General features: G+C 38.5%; 1 protein-coding gene across 1 annotated transcript in view; it reads right to left on the bottom strand.

Moving 5' to 3' along the window:
• Positions 1–3,023: 3,023 nt before the first annotated feature.
• The window catches only part of LOC109094496 (E1A-binding protein p400-like), a 42,334-nt gene continuing 25,267 nt past the window's right edge, over positions 3,024–20,090 (bottom strand). The window contains 28 exon segments of the mRNA XM_042728967.1: positions 3,024–4,663; positions 6,050–6,103; positions 7,402–7,548; positions 7,648–7,781; positions 8,475–8,652; positions 8,736–8,954; positions 10,640–10,782; positions 10,944–11,136; positions 11,346–11,458; positions 11,558–11,603; positions 13,593–13,787; positions 13,894–13,972; positions 14,189–14,245; positions 14,334–14,470; positions 14,546–14,596; positions 14,698–14,871; positions 14,975–15,210; positions 15,305–15,455; positions 15,823–15,867; positions 15,953–16,087; positions 16,180–16,254; positions 16,405–16,698; positions 16,845–16,956; positions 17,039–17,235; positions 17,476–17,645; positions 18,559–18,761; positions 18,847–19,145; positions 19,232–19,317. Coding sequence (XP_042584901.1) covers positions 4,325–4,663; positions 6,050–6,103; positions 7,402–7,548; positions 7,648–7,781; positions 8,475–8,652; positions 8,736–8,954; positions 10,640–10,782; positions 10,944–11,136; positions 11,346–11,458; positions 11,558–11,603; positions 13,593–13,787; positions 13,894–13,972; positions 14,189–14,245; positions 14,334–14,470; positions 14,546–14,596; positions 14,698–14,871; positions 14,975–15,210; positions 15,305–15,455; positions 15,823–15,867; positions 15,953–16,087; positions 16,180–16,254; positions 16,405–16,698; positions 16,845–16,956; positions 17,039–17,235; positions 17,476–17,645; positions 18,559–18,761; positions 18,847–19,145; positions 19,232–19,317 — 4,262 coding nt within the window. The 3' untranslated portion in view covers positions 3,024–4,324.

Here is a 20,090-nt window from a genome sequence, read left to right as displayed (position 1 = left end):
ACACCTGTGCAATAATCATGCTGTCTAATCAGCATCTTGATATGCCACACCTGTGAGGTGGATGGATTATCTCGGCAAATGAGAAGTGCTCACTAACACAGACATAGACAGATTTGTGAACAATATTTGAGAGAAATAGGCGTTTTTTTTATGTAAATAGTATTTGTTATTTGTTTTTGTTTTATTGTATGATGGGTGGGGGAAAAAAAGTGTTTGTTTTATAATTTTATTCAGTGTAGATAGATTTAAAATATCTGTTTTAACTTATTTTTAGCATTTAGTATGTATTTTTCAGGCATTTTTACAAATAAAATTTTAGCATGTAATAAGAGGTCATAAAAACCACATAATTGTAAATAAAGACTACTCACCACAAAAATGCGAGTTCACATTGCTTCTGGAAACAAATTTGTAAGCAAGAAAAAAAACTTGTTAGCACTAAGCAGCACATTTCTTTCACTATAGTATTTAAATATTTTCTGCTTTATAACAGGTACTCACTACTCAGTTCAACAGGTTTCACTATATTAAAGAACATTTTTAAATAGTAGAGGACACTTTGGACCTCACAAGTATAGTCAAACCTGTACAACCAGTACACACACACACACACAAAGCAGCTTCACAATTCATGTTTGGGGGCATGAATTTAAGCCTTCTTTACCTTATCTTGTACCACTTAAGCACAAAATTTATTTTTAATTACATGTGTAATTCTAGTTTTGAGCAAACAAGTAGAAAATGCATTGACAATTCACAAAACATAACAAGGAAACGCACACCTACTCACACACAAATGCAGACTCAACCTCTGTCCACATTAGCAGCACCGCTGGCTGTAAACCTTCCCCTCATAAACAGCACTGGCTTTCTCACATACAGAGAAATACATCTGTAGGTGTGCACGCTCTCTCTCTTTCTCTGAACTGCAGTGTTCAAAGGCTCGTGTCAGCCGGAGAGAGATACAACATCTGACAAATCGCTGGAACAGCCTTGCCCTGCGTTACCAACATGCCACCCGCACCAGGGAAAATATGTCAGTGCCAATAAACACATCTAGAGCACGCGGATACACAAGGAGAGACTGTGGAACAAAGCTGCTGAGGTTGTTCCCATGTTGCACGCTTTAAAGTGTCTTCAAACGAGCTCTGCGGGTGATCAGGGTTAGTATGCAGTGCGAATATACCTGTCAAAGCTCTCTTGGAATACTTGATTCTGATTGGTCAATTGTGACATTCAGAGGTCAGATATTTCTTAACATTTACCGCTGTACATGGCAACACAGTAACAACCGCAGACTGACACCATCTTACATCTCAGTTAAATGACCTTTTAAAGGGATAGTTCACCAATTTTTGTCGTTTGCTCACCCTCATGTCGTTCCAGATCTGACCGTCCTTCTCTTTAATTAGTTACATTCACTGTTGTGCTGTAAAATTTTGCAGGCTAAATTGCAGTTCAATAAGAATCCACGTGATCTCGAATTTTACAAAAAAGGTGCTTACACATGAATGAAATTTGTGAAATTTTGCCTCAAAAATGTCTATTGTCTATAGACAATAGTATAGCGACATATAAAGCACCACTCACAAATAATTCATTTTCAAACCAAGCTGCTTGCTTTCGGTAAACGTGGAAAATTAAACTAACCTTTAATTGAAACATCTGCGATATCTGCGAGGAGAAATCTTTTCCTCTCAAAAAGATTTCTGTTGCATGGATTTTTTTTTTTTTGCATGAAAAAAATAAATAATAAAAAATACAAAAATTCACAGAGCAATGGTAAATGCGACCATACCGACTTTTAGGGATTGTTCACCCAAAAATGAAAATTCTGTCATTAATTACTCACCCTCATGTTGTTCCAAACCCATTAGACCTTCATTCATCTTCGGAACACAAATTAAAATATTTCTGATGAAATCCGAGAGCTTTCTGACCCTGCTTAGACAGCAACGCAACTGACATGTTCAAGGCCCAGAAAGGTAGTAAAGACATTGTTAAAATAGTCTGTTCCATGTCAGTCTCCGACATGAGTTCAAGAGAGATCCATGACACATGAGTGTGCAAGTGGTGCCTCGTGCACTGCTGAAAGCAGACAATGTAGCTTTTTTTTTTTCTAATGTGACCACTTTTATGCAGACACAGGAGATATTTTGAAGAATGTTGGTAACCAAACAATTTTACTGACCATTAATTTACACTGTACACTGTTATGGACTACTATTTTTTGTTTTAAAATAATATACAGGTAGAATTACACAACAGTAATTCAATACAGGTTTATGTTTTGCATTGCAAAAGCTTTCACAATTTAAGGGAACTTCTGTGCAGTTGCAAGTGTGTTGCTATTTGGTTACTAAAAGTCAGATGTCCATCCCTTTTATTATGTCTAATTACTTGGGAAAGGAATAACATACCCTTTTCTCAGCATGCAATTTGATTTGAGGCATCGTCCATAGCACAAACCGTGCGAGAGGAGTAAAATTAAGGTCTTATCCCTGACATGCGAGAGGAGTAAAATTAAGGTCTTATCCCTGACCATAAGCAATGATCACAAAAACTGAAAATTAAAGAGCGCCCCCCTATGGATTACCCAAGATATGAACACTAATCAAATTAAAGCTTGTACAAACCTCACCTTGCAGTACCAAACATTCCTTCATTAGGTCACTACTAGATCTTTTTGTAAGCTTTTTAAACAGGAAAAATGACCATGATTGTGGCTGCAATCAGTATAACATACTGCTACAGATGAAAACCGCTGCTGCTGGAGTAAAATGTGTTGTTTTTTTTTTTTTTTTGTTGATATTGTGTTATTTATTTTGTTGTATTGCTTGTTTCCCTGGTGTGCTGACACATATACTGCACTCAGCAAGTCCACACACAGACGTACAGGAATGCATATCTATGGACTCCAGGCAGAACTGCTGACTTAATGTAATCCGATACCCATCTAAGACAGCTTACCGAATAAAATACAAACATGCATCCGGACAAATAAAGACAGCATAAGCCAGACGTGTGTAAAAACATAACACTTTATACAAGTAGGCTGAAAAAAAAATTAAATGAATACACAACTACTTTACAAATACAAATGCCGTTGTCTCCCTCCCGAGTTATTTACATGTGTTCCTGACCCAACATCAATACAAAAAAAGACGTATTTATGACCAAAAGCCCCAACATTATATGATTTAGATACACAGAGGGAAAGTCTTGATTTAAGTCTGTTCGTCACTGATAGCAGGCCAACGTAAACACTAACAGTCAAGCTGAGGTCTGACTCAACTGACTAATGGTGACATTGTTCATAACTATGCTGACATTTCAGCGATGACATTTCTTCCAAATCGAAGTTGGGAGGGCGATACTTCCCACAGCTGCCGCTACCATGGATTGGCTACAGCACGGGATGGTTTTCTACTAATTTACTGTTAAATCACGTTCTGAATTGTTGTACCACTAAACAAACATTTCACACACAATTACACGTCACTTGACAGTTTTCAGATGGTATCCATCCATGCAGCTGGACTTGTGTATATGGTGACAAGAATTCGTTTTAGGGGGGTTTCATGATACAAGCTAATATATTCAATTCTTCTACAGAGAGGGAACTTTTGAATGGGTCACATATAATCGAACTAAAGGTAGTTTGCCATTTCTGGTGTTTTTGGTTCGCCGAGCCTTGCTAATCTTTATTATCGTAATTAAATGCTTAAATAAAGGGATATTTACTGACACAAACAGCAAAAGGACAACACCACCACACCTATTAAAAAAAACATTGGGGGGACACATATAATTTGACTTATTGGACATTATGAATAATGTTGAGACGACCTGCCAAAAGAGTTCCTGGCACGCCAAATGAAGTGATGAAGCTGATGGCTGTTGTGAGATCCAAAGCACTTGATCCATGACTTTAAGGATGTGATGACGTTAAACACTATAAACAGAGCACGTAGCATGGTAGAAAAAGTACAAGCATTTAGTGGCTCAGTAAAGAGTTCGATATGAAAACGAGCCGTCATACTGTTTTAAAGTCATGCTCGACTCCTGAGGAAGGAGCTTCAGTAAATAAGCTGTAAAAAAACAAAAGAAACGGATTGGCCATACAGTGAGGGCCGTTGGCAGAGTGATGTTTGATTAACATGAGATGTGGTTAGCATATGAGTGCTGCTTCAAATTGTAAAAAGCTCAATCCGGACTGTCAACGGTGAGTTTCTGTATTACAAAGGGTTAGTCTTTCCAAATCAAATGAAGGGAAAAAAACAGTCCTGTGTTGTGCCCAGGTACCTTCCTCTCTGATCACTCTCTAGCTGCCACCGCTGGGTTTGGCGGGGGTTTTGGAGCGCATGGCAGCCCCAGTGCGGGTGTTTCCTTTGCCCTGCTGGGGCTGTGGGGTGGTAGCGGCCTGCTGCGCTGGAGACTCTGAGGCAGATTCGGTTGAGGCGGTGGCGGCGGTGTGGTTCTGGTGTTGGGTTTGTGTGTGTGGGGTCTGGGTTTGGGTTTGGGGTGATGCTGCTGTTGCAGTATGATGCTGGAGGTGCTTCTGTTGCACCACCTGTGTGCCTGTGGGGATGACCTGCGCCTGTGCCGAACCTGCTGCGGGTGCTGCCTGCGTCAGGGTCACTGTCTGAGGCTGAGCCTGGATCTACACACACACACACACACACACAATCAATTCAGCTGTCAGAAACAGGAGTTGCAATATCTTGAAATAATCAAAGAACTAGGATTGAATGAAAATAATATTATTAATAAAAAAAGAAAAAAATATTAGAAGAATCTGATATAACTGGGATAAAAGTGTATATATAGTACTAGTATTAAAATGTGTGTGTGTACAAAAACACACATTTAATGCTAGTACTATATTTACACTTTTATTATAATATATACATATTATCAGTTAAATGTAGTCTTATATAATATTGTGAAATAGTACAATGTAAAAGAACTGTTTTCGATTACATTTTAATTTAAGGTGTCCCTGTTAGAGTGTAATTATACATCTAAGTACTGAGTAATATTAATTAACTAAATGCACTTAGTATATGGTTAGGATTAGGGTTTGGCTTAGGGTTACTTGCATGTAATTATGCATAATTTATTGTTATTATAATAGTAAGTACATATAACATGTAACAAGGACACCTTAAAATAAAGTGTTTTCTATTTGAATATATTTTAAAATGTAATTTATTCCTGTATGTGACGAGTGGGGCGGGGCCGAGAGCCGTGGGAACGGAGCGAGGCCGGTGGAGTGATTGGGAAATGAGCGACACCTGCTCCACTCACCGGTCTCGAGTCCCACGGAGGAGATTGGGAGGATACAAAAGAGGAGCGACGACAGTGAAGGACGAGAGAGGACCAGGCCTGGGCTTTATTTTGTGTTTGGTTTTTGTGTGTGCGCGGCAGTCGTCCGTGAGGGGCTGTCGCGCTGTTTTCTGTTTATTTGGTTATTAAAGCTTTATTTGAAATGGTCGCCGGTTCCCGCCTCCTTCTTCCCATAATTAAGGAGTTTTTATATTGTTACACTGTAATACGAAGGTGAATTTTCAGCAGCCATTATTTCATTCTTCAGTGTCACATGATCCTTCATTCTAATATGCTGATTTCGGAGATTTTTGTTTGTTGTTTTTGGATTTATTTTGATTGTTTTTTTTTGTTTTTTTTTGCTGTGATGTTTGATTATTATGTTTATTTTGATCCTTCATTCAACAGCATATTATTTGTGCAAATCTTCCGTAAACATAATTGTTTTTGACTCTTTTGTTCAGTTTATGCATCTTGAATAAAAGTCTTTTAAAAAAAAATCTTAACTGACAACATTTTATTTGAAAGTGTAACCCAAACATTTGAACTGTAGTGTATGTTAATTATTTACAATAATAATAATAAAATAATAATAATAATCAGTGAAAAAGGCAAGGAACAAACACAAAGAAGGGAAACAAGGTAATGACTTCATGTTCACTAAAAAGGCACCAAATAAATTTAAGCAATCAAACACAAAGTGCAACACTAAAACACTTACCTGTTGAGGTGAGGACACTATCTGCTGCTGAACTATTTGAGGGATCTTAGTGACCTACAAGCAGAAGGGAAAATCACTACAAAGCTGAGCTGGGCACTAATACCACACACATAAACACTACATGGCACTAGGGGTGTGAGATATTGAAAAAAATATAATATCTCAATATTTTATCGATGATAGTAATTAGACAATATTTTGTGTGTGTTATGTGCTGCATCCTAAGGACAACCGTGGTTGTATGATTTGTACCGATTTTTTGATATTCTTCATATTCTGTGTGGTGGTCAGTTCACACTGATAGAAATGAATCTTTCCCAATAAGTTAAAATAGATTTATACCTTTTATGGGCATTTTTACCTTTATAAAGACATTTTTTCTAAAATAATTATTATTGTTTGAGTAATTGAATCAGTGGATTAGAATAATAAGACATTTGTGCTGTTACCAAGCAAATTAAATCAGTATCAATAAAATGTATCTTTGCAATGCAGAGGAAACACAGAAGCTGCATCTGAAAAGGCATTAAGATGCATTTACACACGGTTTAATGCAGCTCTGAGGGACATGGAATGCGTTAACCTGCAGTTACAAATGCATAAATACTGTTTTGATATATTAAACATAAAACGTTGAATACTGTTATTTTAAATTATTTATATTATAAAAATAAACTTTAAATGAGAAATTAAAACCGCCAGCAGGTGGCAGCAAGTCATTGTTAATAAGTGAGTCTTTGCGATTGAACCGAATCATTTAAACGGTTGATTCACTCAGGAACGAAACCTGTCATGCTGCTCAAAGATGCAAAACAGCGTTGTGGTTGTGGCTATGTTTGGAATTATTTATGCTGTCGAAATAGCGCAAAAACAGGCAATATGCTGTCTAAAACATACATCTCTTATTTAATTTTTAGCAATTAATATTACATTTGGAATCATGGTAGTTTTTGGGAAATAAAAACGGCACTCTGTGTGATATTGATTAACTATGAAATTACATAAATGTATATTTTTTCTGTCCCCATATCTTGAATTTTGTGATCATTCTAAATGTATTTTAACAGACTGAATCATGCAGTAACAGAACACACTATTAATGTGCACGCGCACTAGTCTAGACTTCACGTAATATGTGTGCACTCTGTAGAAGTGTTTTAAATGCAAAAAACTCAATGTCAAATCACACATCGTTAAAACAACAATTACGATATTATCGCAGACGATATATATCTCACACACGTACATGGCACTGCACATCAAAATACTTGCGTTCTGTTCAAACCACATGTCAGGCTTTGTACTTGAGCGCGTGCTAGAGAGGTGCTGGCTGTGAGAGCCTTACTTCTTACCTGTATCTGCTGTGCTGCAGGTTTCTGTGGCTGTCCGATGGAGGTGGTGAAGAACTGGGTCTTAATGGCGGGCTGAAGAGGAGTGGTGGCAGTGTATACTTTCTGCTGCTGTTGGGCTGTGGTCTGAGCGGCCTGCTGCGTGCCCAGCTGAACAGATCGATAAAGAGGGAAAGGAGAGAAGGGTTAAAGACACATTTACACAAATAATGCTTCATTAAAAAATAAATCATATTGGCTGATTGGTACCTTTTGCTGCACCGCAGCCTGTGTTTGCTGTGGCTGTGCTGCCTTCTGGACCACAGCGGCTTGTGCAGCTGCCTGCTGCTTTTGTCTGTGCAATATCTGCTGAACCTGGAACGGGTGGGTCACCACTTGACCACCTGCACAAAAACACACACTCTTCAGTCCACAAGAGCCCCTAAAAGGTTGTTACTGACACTGAGACGATGTAGGCGAGTAAAGAAAGCAAACATCTCCACTGCTGATTCATGGTTAGAAATGCTGCAATTAACAGTCTTTCACCATTCACTACAGTCTTTGTAAGCCTCTGTCTAATACTTGATAAGGTTTAGGGTGCTTCACAATAAGTTAGTGAAATGCCTAATCCCTTAGAGATTCATAGGCCACATGCCCACTGTTTTTGACTAATTAAACACGCATAAATAGCAAGTTTGGAACCAGTTAAGTGCTTATATATGAATCAAATCACAGCCTGTGCAATTTGATGTTCCCAGAAAGCCATATTGCTTCATTGATTTTATTTTGATAAATTTTGTGCAGCCCTACTTGTGAACCCTTTGACAGTCACCAAATTCCAAATATATAGAATAACTGGTACAAAATAAGCACTTACGAAGCCATGACTTGTCTAGTCATCAGTATATACTATTATATTATTTATTAATATTTTGAATTAGCTTTTACGTGCGCTTTTATTATGTTTTGTTAATTTCTATTTTGATTTGTTTAATTCCAGAGGAGATGTAATGTGTAACGGCACTGCTAGAGTCTAGTCGAACTGACTAGTCAGTGTAAACCCTTTTTTCAGTCAGTCTCCTCGTTTCAGTCTGTACCTGCTTTCTGCGCTTGCCCAATGGCGACGCTAATGCCGGCCACAGTGACAGGAAGAGTTGTGACGCCGGCGGATGAAACCACAGCAGGGACGGAGACGACAGGAGGTGGTTTGGTCAGAGTCACCTGAGCGGTTTGACCCGGCTGAGCTTGAATGGGTCCAGGGGCTGGGACACGTGTCTGAATAAAATGGCATATAAAGAATTAATGTGCATTTAAGTGTATGTGAAAGGGTTAGTCTGGGTGTGTATGTATGTGCTTACCAGTCTGGCCACCTGTAAGTTGGTGACGGTAGTTCCAGCAAGCACAGCTCCTGCTCTGGGCGCAGCGACTGCCGTTATCTGAGGGTTGGACGTAGCCGCCGGTGTGGCGTGAACCTGCTGCGGTTGCTGAGTAGATGAAGCCTGCTGACCTTGAGCTGCAGCTACCGCCGCCGCAACCTGCTGCTGGGCCATCTGCAGCTTCTGCTTCTTCAACAACTCCTGGAGAGAACAGAGAGATAAGCAGATATTTACAAATGAATACTAATCACTGTATTTTTCAAACTCCCTGAGAGCTACTCTGACTTCCTGCATTGAAGTGGTGAGTTTATTAAGATTCAGGTGGTTTAACTGGATGTTTTCTGTAGGTGTGATTGGCTCGTAGGTCACTGCTCATTAACCCTATGATCAAGCTATTCTGACAACAACAACAACACCTCAGACAGAGGTTTCTTTCATTCTCTTGTTTAATGATTTATGTAAAGTCCTCATAGATGAAATAGCCTTTATCTCTCTAAAGAACAACAGACTAATGGCTTAGCCACTTTTCAAAATAAAATAAAAGTTTTTTTTAGCTGCGGAAATAAGTAAGTGCACCTATTATGCAAAATTCACTTTTACATGCAGTTTGAACATAAATGTGTGTTGGCAGTGTGTATACACAACCACCCTATAATTATATAAAAAAAAATTTTTTTGAAATCCCCATAAATCATAAGCGGTGTCTCAGAACAAGCCATTCACAAAATCTGTAAAATGTGACATCACACTCTACAAGCCCCACCCACCACTGTAGATAGACACTGCTGTATTAGCGGAGACCCCACCCTGAGAGCGCCGCACACAATCTGCCATGTTTATCTTTATGCTAAAGCACTTAAGAGCAGCATTCAAATAAGAAATGTCTTCTTATTAAAGCTATAGAAGTTATTCACTTCAAAGCAGTGAGTGGTTTTCCATTTTTATTTTATTGTTTGTCTCATATTAACAGCGTAGACAGCAGTATGGATACTTTATAGGCCTATTATGCTGCTATCACTTAAAACACAGATATAATTCGAGTTCTTTCCCAGCGGTTTACGTTCACAGACATAAATGACAGTTTTTGTAACTTACGTGTTTTAACAAATGGTGTTTCCCAGTTTAAGGTCGGTAAGACATGAAAGACAACTTAATTTAGTACTCACATGCCGTGTGACAGCCGCTTTCTGTGTGCGTGCTTCGGATGTGTGTGCTCAGAAAACCATATATTGTAAAGCATTTATTTTAATCTAATGTAAATATTAACATTATTGTTGCTTTTCACAGTTTTCAGCCAATCAAAGAAGAATCATTCTGTGTCAAAATACATTTACTGTTAACTAGTGGCAGACCAATATATAACTTTATGATGGACAACACAATATGCTGAGAGTAGGGTGGCTGATGGCAGATATAAAGCTGATATACAAGGCATTACATGCTGATGCATGCTGCAGTTTGATTTATTTATTTGCATAGATTAGATTGGAAATATTAAAAAAATCATAAATAATTTAATGAAAAAATAAACCTATAAAATAACATTTATACTTTTTTATACACAATTTATACATTTGACAATTTAAATCATTTTTATATTATTTTTTCACAAATGCAGAAATTAACTAGGTAGACTAGGTAATGCTAAACTGCCAAATTTTGCCCAACATATCAGTCAACTGCAAATGTTAACTGTAGTTATGATTAATTATAACTGCAAAAAATAAAGGCCAACTCTGGAAATGTAAAAAAATAACAGAGCATGGGTTGAAAAACACGTTGAGCAATACTGTAACTGCATTTAAACATCCTTCGTATTAATACCTCAGTATAGGTAAGCAAAAGCAATACTAATATGGCATCCTCCATACTAAGAGTGTGTGTACCTGCTGTGGCTTTCCTACTGCTTTGATCTGTGGAGATGCAGCCTGTGGTTGTTGCTGCTGCTGCTGTAACTGTTGTCTGAGTTGTAATTGTTGGAACTGAGCTGGCGTGAGTGGTTTACCCTGAGACAACTGCATACCGGGAGCTAGAGAAGCAAAAATAATGGATTAAGAATACAACGATACTAGATCATCCAGCTAGACATGATTACACAAAAACAAAGCAGAAGTGTGACTCTCTGAATCGATTTTGCCACCAGAGAACCCAAAACACACATGGCTTCTCTATGGATGGCATTTGGTCTACCTGGAGCCACCAGCGTGCGTGTTTGGGACTGACCAGGAGTCAGATTAGTGGACACCACAGCTGATGCGGTCACTGGGGTAACGGCTCTAACGCTCTGACCCGCCGCAATGGCAACAACCTCCGTTGAGGCTGCAGTTGCAGGCACAGCTCTCTGCTGAGTGTGAACCACCTGAGCCGTGGCAGTTCCTGCCGTCTGTTTGAGGAAACAAATATTTAACACACATAAACAGGACAGAATGGTACAAATCAGCTGAAAAGCAATTTCACAACAAAATACCAAATCAAACTGAATATATTTTGCATTCTAAACTTTCAATGTGGACTTCATGTCACACGGCAGGCACTGCTGTGACAAATCAAATCAGCTGCTAATCTTTATATCTGTGTGGGATCAGAACTCACAGGCAGGGCTCCAGGTATGACAGGAGATCCCAGACGTTTGTTCGCCTGGAACTGACCAGGAGGAACTCCAGCCACAGTGTTTACAATCACATTTCCACTTACTGTAGCGGTTGCTGAAGTGTAAACAGAAATATACATAGATCAGCATTTATATAAACAGCACTCACAACCGGATCAACAAGTACAGGTAAACGTGTGTCATGAAATAATACCTGGCTGGATGCTTGTGCCCACTGCAGCGGTCTTGATAGCTCCAGTTGAGAATTAACAAAACCCAAATAAGATCAACATAATATAGCCTTATACCTTACTGTATAATACACCACTGTTGAAAAATGTGGGATCAGTAAGATTTTTTCTACTGAAATTAATACTTGAATGTGTATTAAATTCTAGTTTCATACACATTACACGGTTTCTACAGACATGAACAAGTTCAATTTAAACGTTAAGACCTTTTTAATAGCACCTTATATGAAATTTAAGACCTAAACGTGTAATGCAAATGCACATTTTATTAAATACATATGTAATATTTAATGTGTTTAACTTAAAAAGAAAACAAAATATCATCACTGTAATAAATTACTACGATATACAGTGAACTTTTCATATCAGCAGAAAAAATTCCATCCAAAATATCCCCACAAAATAACTGCATCTCGGAGATTTTTGGTGGAGTAAACTATTTATTCTGAAGCAACATATTCATCAGTGTTCTATCAGCTTTTACATACTTAAATCTGCATTTTTTTTATTTACCTTTACAAAAGGCCTATATATTTTTTAATCCTTTTAGATGTATGCATCATCTTTCATATCAAATTATTACAATTTATTAGTAAATTCAATATACACTATAGGGCTGCTACCAGTCAGATTAAATAATTTACACTAATTACACAAAAATTACAACTACAAATAAATAATGTTATGAGATTAATTTTTTTAATAAATTTATGAATATACAAATAAGAAATGTTGGGGGTGCATAATTTTCAACATACTTCTCAACTAAACCACCAGTAGGTGGCGGTAAGTCACTTAATGAGTGAGTCTTTGAGTCATTCATTCAACCGATTTGTTTAAAACGCTCAATCATTCAGTAACAAAACTCCACCGAGTGTTTGGAGAATGTGCGATACTTCTGCTGTGATTAGGGGTGTGCGATATTGACAAAAAATAATACCTCAATATTTTCTGGGATTTTATTGCTAAATATAATTAGACAATATTTTGCATGTGTTATGTGCTGGTATCTTAGGGACTTTCATGGACAGCTGACTCCAAAAGTTTTTGAAATTCTTCAGATTCTGTGTAGTGGTCAGATAGAAATGAATCTTTTCCAATAAGTTTCAATTTATTTTTTACCTTTTATGGTAATTTTTAACTTTATAAAGCCATTTTTTCTAAAAGTGTTTATTATCTTTTGAGTCAAATTCTTAAATTTAATCAGTGGATTAGAATAATAAGACATTTGGGCTGTTACCAAGCAAATGAAATCATTATCAACAAAATGAATCTTTGCAATGCAGAGAAAACACAGAAGCTGCATCTGAAGAGGCATTTAGAAATGTTTATACACTGTTTAATGCAGGACATGAATGCATTTAACCTGCAATTAAAAATGCAGAAATAATGTTTTTATATATTTAACATAAAACGTTGAATACTGATATTTGAAATTATTTAAATAATAAAAAGAAAATACTTTAAATGTGAAATTATAACAGCCAGTATATCCCACAAAACCAATCTGTGGGAGCCAGAATTATTGCTGGTTGGTAGGGAATCAAATACTTATTTCACTCACTGAAATGCAAAACAATTTCTAACCTTTATATAATGTGTTTTTTCTGGATTTTTTGGTTGATATTTCTGTCTCTATTCATTAGAATAAACATACCATAAAAATTACAGACCCTTCATTTCTTTGTAAGTGGACAAACTTACAACATCAACAAGGGATCAAATAAATATTTTCCCCACTGTATATTATTTCACATTATTAGTGTTTTTACTGTATTTTAGATCAAATAAACAGTCTTACTAAGCGTAAGAGACCTCTTTCAAAAATATTCACAAAAATCTTCCTGAACCCAAACTTTGGAACAGTTGTGTAAACATGAATAATATAAGTGTAATATAGTAATGAGTTAGACCTTCATCTTGGGTAAGGTAGAGCTAAATACAGGTGTACGTAAGGTCTAGTGTGATATTAAACATGCAGTGCTAAAGGAGTCTAACCAGTACAGCGGTGTTGGGGACTGCTGCTGCTCCGGATTGGTTGGGCTGGGGCACTCCCGCCGCCTGTGCGGTCGCTGCAGTGGCCTGTGGCTGGGCTTGAGGCTGGGCAGCAGCTCCCTGAGGCTGGGCGGCTCCAGTAGTCTGCGGCTGTTGTTGCTGGGCTAACTGCTGAGCCCTCTGCTGTTCAGCTAGTGCCTATGGCAGCAGAAGATTGAGGAAAACAGAGTAGAGTTATATAATAAATAAATATTATTATATAGTAAATAAAAATGCAAAAATAAAAATAAAAAAAAATGTACACCTTCTTTTCTTTAGCGATTCTCTCAGCTCTCTGAGAGGCGACCTGAATAGGAGGCAGAGGCTTGTCGTAGCTTATCCCGCTATAAATCACAAAAGAAAGAAAGAATGAATGAATGAATGAATGAGATGCTGTTTAACCACAAATGAATATCAAATGTGACTAAACGTACAATATATTAAAGATTGTAGCAGCCGATATAATTTTTTTTTTAAATGATGAATTTCCAAACTGTCTAATATTGGAGATCACTTCAGGGCTTTTTGTTTAAGCAAAGTAATACGTCAAGAGTCCATACCTCTCAGCCAGCACAGAGGCATGCTTAGGATTCTTCTGGAATGGATTCATGCCCAGTCTAGAAACAAAAACACCAAAAATTTTCAACAAACATTCTGGCAGAATGTAAATGCAATGTTTATGTGTTGGGCACTGCCTGCACATACAGTGGTCTTATTGGTGGGTTCCTCTTGCTAGCAATGATTTTCATCAGCTCAAAGCGGTTGTTGTACAGCTGGATCTGGGTGGCGTTGTCATCCTGTGTGTAGATCTGACACGTGCGCAGAGGACGACTATTCTTGGACTGCACAAAAAAGGAAGTGTTACCAAGGAAACAGCTAATAATATGTACTGAATTATCATTATTATTTTTAAATACCTTATAAATGCTCTTGGTCTTGTTCTTCTTAGGGTTAGCTTCATATATTAGCTGTAGGACAGTTTGCATAATTACGTCACAAGGAAAATGTTGAAAAGAAAAAGAAAAAAAAAAAGAATTCACAACCACATGATACTGGTACAATCACTCACTTTGCCCTCCTCTCTGGGAATGATGACATTCTCATAGCGGTTACGGCATTGTTTTGGCGAGCGGTAAACTCTGCTACAGGAGTTGACCACGTCGCTCACCAGGTCCCAGTTGGGAGTGTGTGCTGGAGACACGATGGTCAGGTTCAAAGGAAGTTCCAGTAACTGCTTCACAGCCTGTGAACACAGAGAAAAAGGCAGAATTACAACCTTAGCTTAACACACAACTGTGCGGTTAAACATAGGCAGTGATAATGCAATAACATGATGGATCAAGTACCTGTAGCAGGGCCCAATCCTCACTGATGAGCCACTCAGGGTTGTCCTGCCCAGCCTCCATGGCTGGTTTGAGCAGTGAGGGCAGCGGTTTGGCAAAGGGAGCCTGTTGCTTCAGAGAGAAGTTCTTCTTCTGGTCTTTGCCTTCCCGCCTTACTTTGAGAAGACTGGCCTTATCGAAGAGAGAGCGTGGAGGAATCACTGATTCTCCATGGCCCTTCTTTTTCTTACGTCCCAGAGCTGATAAGAGGGGGCAGAGAGAGAAAAAGAGAGAATTTAGCATGCTTTTAAGCACAGTAAGTTCAGACTGAAAGCATTTCTTGAGCCATCTTACCTGACGGGTCCATGTGTCTCTTGCGCTCTTTGCGGACGTAGACTGGGGGCAGTTTGGATTCAGGCATAGGCGCAGTGTCATACATGAGGCAGATTACAGAGTCAATGTAGATATCGTTATCATCCTGTGGAGGAGTTGGGGGAGTCCACAGCTACAGAAAAGAGCAATAATAAGAGTTATGAACCAATTTTCATACATTTTAAAATAAATATAGGGGTGACTCATCAAGAATTTTACCCCAAAATAAACACATTAAACAAAAATGTATTTAGCTTTATTTAGCTACCCTTTAGATTGTTGGCATTGGAACATTATTTTTGATAAGAACATTTTCATCTTAATTTATCTCATTTATTCATTTATTATGCAAAAAAAAAAAAAAAAAAAAAAAAAAGAGACTTAAAATGAAATAAAAAAGATTTTGGGAGTAAAATGTGATATATACATGTTTTTAGGAGAATCACAACCCAAAATTCTTCCTTTAATTCTCTTCAGGAATGTGCAAGTCTTAAACTTACTGGCATTATTTCTGTTTGTCCAACCTCATTCTCGAACACATACTCCTGTAAAGTGGAAGGGAACAGGGTATCAAATCTACACAACATGACATCACTTCCTACTGAAAAGAACATTAGAATATATATGTACCATGTTGTATGCATCCTCTCTGGTATAGGTGAACAGATCCTCCTCATCTTCAAGGATCATTTGCTCCGTTTTCTCTACCTTTAGTTTCTGTTGCTGCTGCTGCTCCCAGCCTTTCTTAGCAGCTTCTATGCGCTCCTGCAATTCACACAAACATTGACAAGTAAACATTCTGTATTATGTACATGGCAGTCATAACATGTATTGTAATAAGTAAAAATGTTTCATACCTTTATAACCTGTTCATCTTCACTGATGTGCAGGTACTCCAGATAGTGCAGTGCGTATCTCTCAATAGGCGTCAGCTAGACAAAACACCACAAATTGTGGTCAGAACTACTTTTTTCTTATTATTATTGAGAAAGGAGAAATTGTACAAAAGTGACACTAAAGACATTTATAATGTTACAACTAAATTTTCAAGTAACATTTTCTATAAATTTCAATAACCTCACCTGCTCCATGACTGCCGCCAACTCCTCTAACTGTGATGCCCCCTCTCTCACCCCTTCCTCCATATCCATCTCTTCTTGTCCTCCCACTTTCTCACTTTTCTTGTCTACCTCTGTCTCCTCGACCTCATCTTCATATTGGGTTTCCTTTCGGATGGTGTTCAGGGCCTGGATGTAGGGTCTGGCCACATGAGGGGGGATAGATTCGGACGGGGATGGGTCCTGGTGGAGAACCACAAACTCCTCCACCTTTTCTCCAGAACCAGCCTCCACCTCAAACAGATCTTGAATGGTGCGCTGTGAAAATCCAGCTTATATTTAGAATGTGAGCACTGGGCTCTGTTGCAAATTCTAGAGAGCTGCCTCGCTCTCTACTGATATCTGGCTAGGTTTTGAAACAGTCCCTCAATGTCAAAAGTAACAGTGATCGCATGTGCACTTACCTGTGTTAAAAAGGCTACAGTGTAATCCATGCCCTGCGCAGCTACCTCTCGTATAAGGTCTTTAGTGCCATTCTTTAAAAGCTTCTCCTCAATTGAGTTCCCGCTCTCCAACCTGACAGAGCACAGTGTTAGTAAAAAAGCTGACAAATACAAACCTGACAAGCAAAAGCATTTAATTAATCCATCAGTCTTACCTGTAGATGTGGATGTCTTTGGAGCGGCCGATCTTATCACACCACTCCTGCGTGCGCAAGTCCATGCTGGGATTTAGGTCTGTGTCGTAAAACACGATGGTATCTGCATCAAACACATGGCCCATTGCTGAGCAGCAGCGATTGGTCAGGATGGTGCAGAAGATCTGTCTGTTGCGGTTAAACCTCTTGACCTGCTCCTGAAAGTAGTCGGGACATGAGGAACAAGATGGGTTAATTATTGCATTTTCTGTACAAGATGATCAAGACGAGATGTTTATGTGCTGGTGTTGATAGCACTTGACTGATATGTAAGCATCATTTGAAGCACGGTGTAGAACTGATCTGCCCTTTTAATTACAGCCCAGAAACCAACCCAGCCTCAGTGGGACATGGACTTGGCCAGGGCAACAGAGAATACGTTACTCCATGTGTTTTACCTGTCTCTCCTCTAGGGACAGACTCTCATCCAGCCGTACATAGGTGAGGTGATGATGGTCTAAGAAGGCCTCCAGTATATCCAGCATGCTGGTCATCTGGGTGAAGATCAGCACACGCCTGTTCTCAGCGCTCAGCTTCTGCAGCAGGATAGACAGCGCCTCCAGTTTTCCTGCAAACAGATACAGGATCATCAAAATTTATACCATTAAACCAATTTTATTTAGTACTTTTTTACAGCCGGCTGGAGAGTCTGATTGCCATGTTAATTGTTTTTATTATTATTTTTACAACGGCATTCTACTGTTGTGATATTATTCAACTCAGGCAGGAAGTGGAATGTACATGGGCAATTCTTGACCAGAACAAGTTGTAAAAGTTGCTTTATACTTTTTACTGATATTTTATAAATTATAAAGCCGACAATTATAACACATACACTTCCTTTCAAAAGTTTGGGGTCAGTAATTATTATTATTATTATTATTTTTTAAATTACAGTTTAAAATAACTTTTTTATTTGAATATATTTTAAAGGATAATTTATGTGATGACAAAGCTGAATTTTCAGCATCAGTGCCACATGATCCTTCAGAAATCACTCTAATATGTTGATTTGGTGTTTAAAAAAAATTCTTATTATTATCAATGTTGAAAACATTAATAATAAGACATATTAAAAAATAAACAGCTTAATATTTTGTGGAAACCATAATTTTTTTGCATTACATATTTGGCTGGATTTTTTTGATGCACAGAAAGTTAAAAAAAAAAAAAAAAAAAAAAAAAAGGACTTTAGTGTGATTTCAATCAATTTATTGTGCCCATGCTGAATAGAGGTATTTAAAAAAAATCTAAAACATAACATTTAAGTACGAAGTATATAAAATATAAAATACATTAAAAATATGTAAAAATCTTACCAACCCCAAATTTCTGATTGGTACTGTAAAGGACATAATCATAGCTCTATGATAGATAGAGGATACCATATCGGGAAACATACATACTTAACTGAATATCAGTAATATTTGTGAAATTTAAATCTGAATGTAACAGAGCTGAGGTGCTTTTGTGGCGCTCACCTGAATCCATCTCCAACATGTGTACATCAGGGAATCTGACGACAGGAGGACAGGCTAAGTTACGAATCTCTGTGTTGTGTTGAGCAGACACTTCCTGTAGCTGTCGCCTGAATGATTTTTGTGCTAGACTGTAAGATGGTGGAGGATTGGATGCATACAGCTGAGGGGGAGGGGCCACAGCAGCAGGGAGTATGCAGGAGAACCTTTAATATAACAGGAAGCAGCATTAGATCACAAAAAGCTCACAAAACTGATTTCATGGGAAGGAGTACATCGTCAAATCCAGACCTCTTCAACAAGGTGCCTGCTGCTGCCTCCTGCTCCTTGTTGGAGAGAATCGCTGAGCGGAGTGGGGCCACCGTGGACACACATGTCCGCTGAGCCCTAATGCAGCTATCTCTGCCGATCCAGGACCAGCGGGAGTGCTGGGGTGCGGGGAAGGCTGGTGGAGGGCGTCCCTCATAAACAGAGCAGGTCTTGATCAGGTCAGAACCATACATCACAGAGCGCGAGGACCGCCGCTCATTGGCATGAAATAAACTAGCCAGACGCTCTTTCAGCAGCCTGTTTCTTTCCTCACTTGACTCCTAATTAGACAAAGACAAGACTCTGATTTCAGAACTATTTGATTGACTTAATCAATTCCTTCAACATGTCTTTCAAAATCACCTACCTGTGTTGTGGCGTTTGTTGAGTGTTTAGCATTTGTTCCCATGTCTGTGGTAGCTTGAGTGACTGTGGTGCTTGCCACGGTGGTTGCTTTAATGGAAACAGACAGAAACACAGAAACTTAAGTTTGAGTTAACTAAGACAGCATTAGAACATCACATACTTAGGTTAATAGTTCTCAACCAGTGGACTGGGAATCACTAGGGGGCCTTTGCAGAATTTTAAGGGGACCCATGGTCTTGGAAGACAGTAGACTGAAATTTTCAAAGTGTTATTTCTAGACTAGAAGAAAGTCATATACACCTAGGATGGCTTGTGGGCAAGTAAAACACAGGCTAATTTTCATTTTTGGGTGAACTAACCCTTTAAGATATTTTCGTAGCTTCCAAAGATTGACTCCTAACCCTAGGGTTGTGGGTTTGAGTCTCGGGCCGGCAATACCACGACTTAGGTGCCCTTGAGCAAGGCACCGAACCCCCAACTGATCCCCGGGCGCCGCAGCATAAATGGCTGCCCACTGCTCCGGGTGTGTGTTCACAGTGTGTGTGTGTTCACTGCTGTGGGTGTGCACTTTGGATGGGTTAAATGCAGAGCACGAATTCTGAGTATGGGTCACCATACTTGGCTGTATGTCATGTCACTTTCATTATGGTTGAACGACTAATGTCACATTATTTTAACGATGTCTTTTACTAACTTGCTAGGCTTTGAACATGGTAGTTGCGTTGTTGTCTATGCAGGGTCAGAAAGCTCTCAGATTTCATCAAAAATATCTTAATTTGTGATCTGAATATGAACAAAGGTCTTACGGGTTTGGAGTAATTAATGACAGAATGTTAATTTCTGGGTGAACTATCCCTTTA

Source organism: Cyprinus carpio, chromosome B8, assembly GCF_018340385.1.
Source record: "Cyprinus carpio isolate SPL01 chromosome B8, ASM1834038v1, whole genome shotgun sequence".
NCBI lineage: Eukaryota > Metazoa > Chordata > Actinopteri > Cypriniformes > Cyprinidae > Cyprinus > Cyprinus carpio.
The sequence above is the reverse complement of the archived record's forward strand: the minus strand, read 5'-3'. Positions and strand labels throughout refer to the sequence as shown.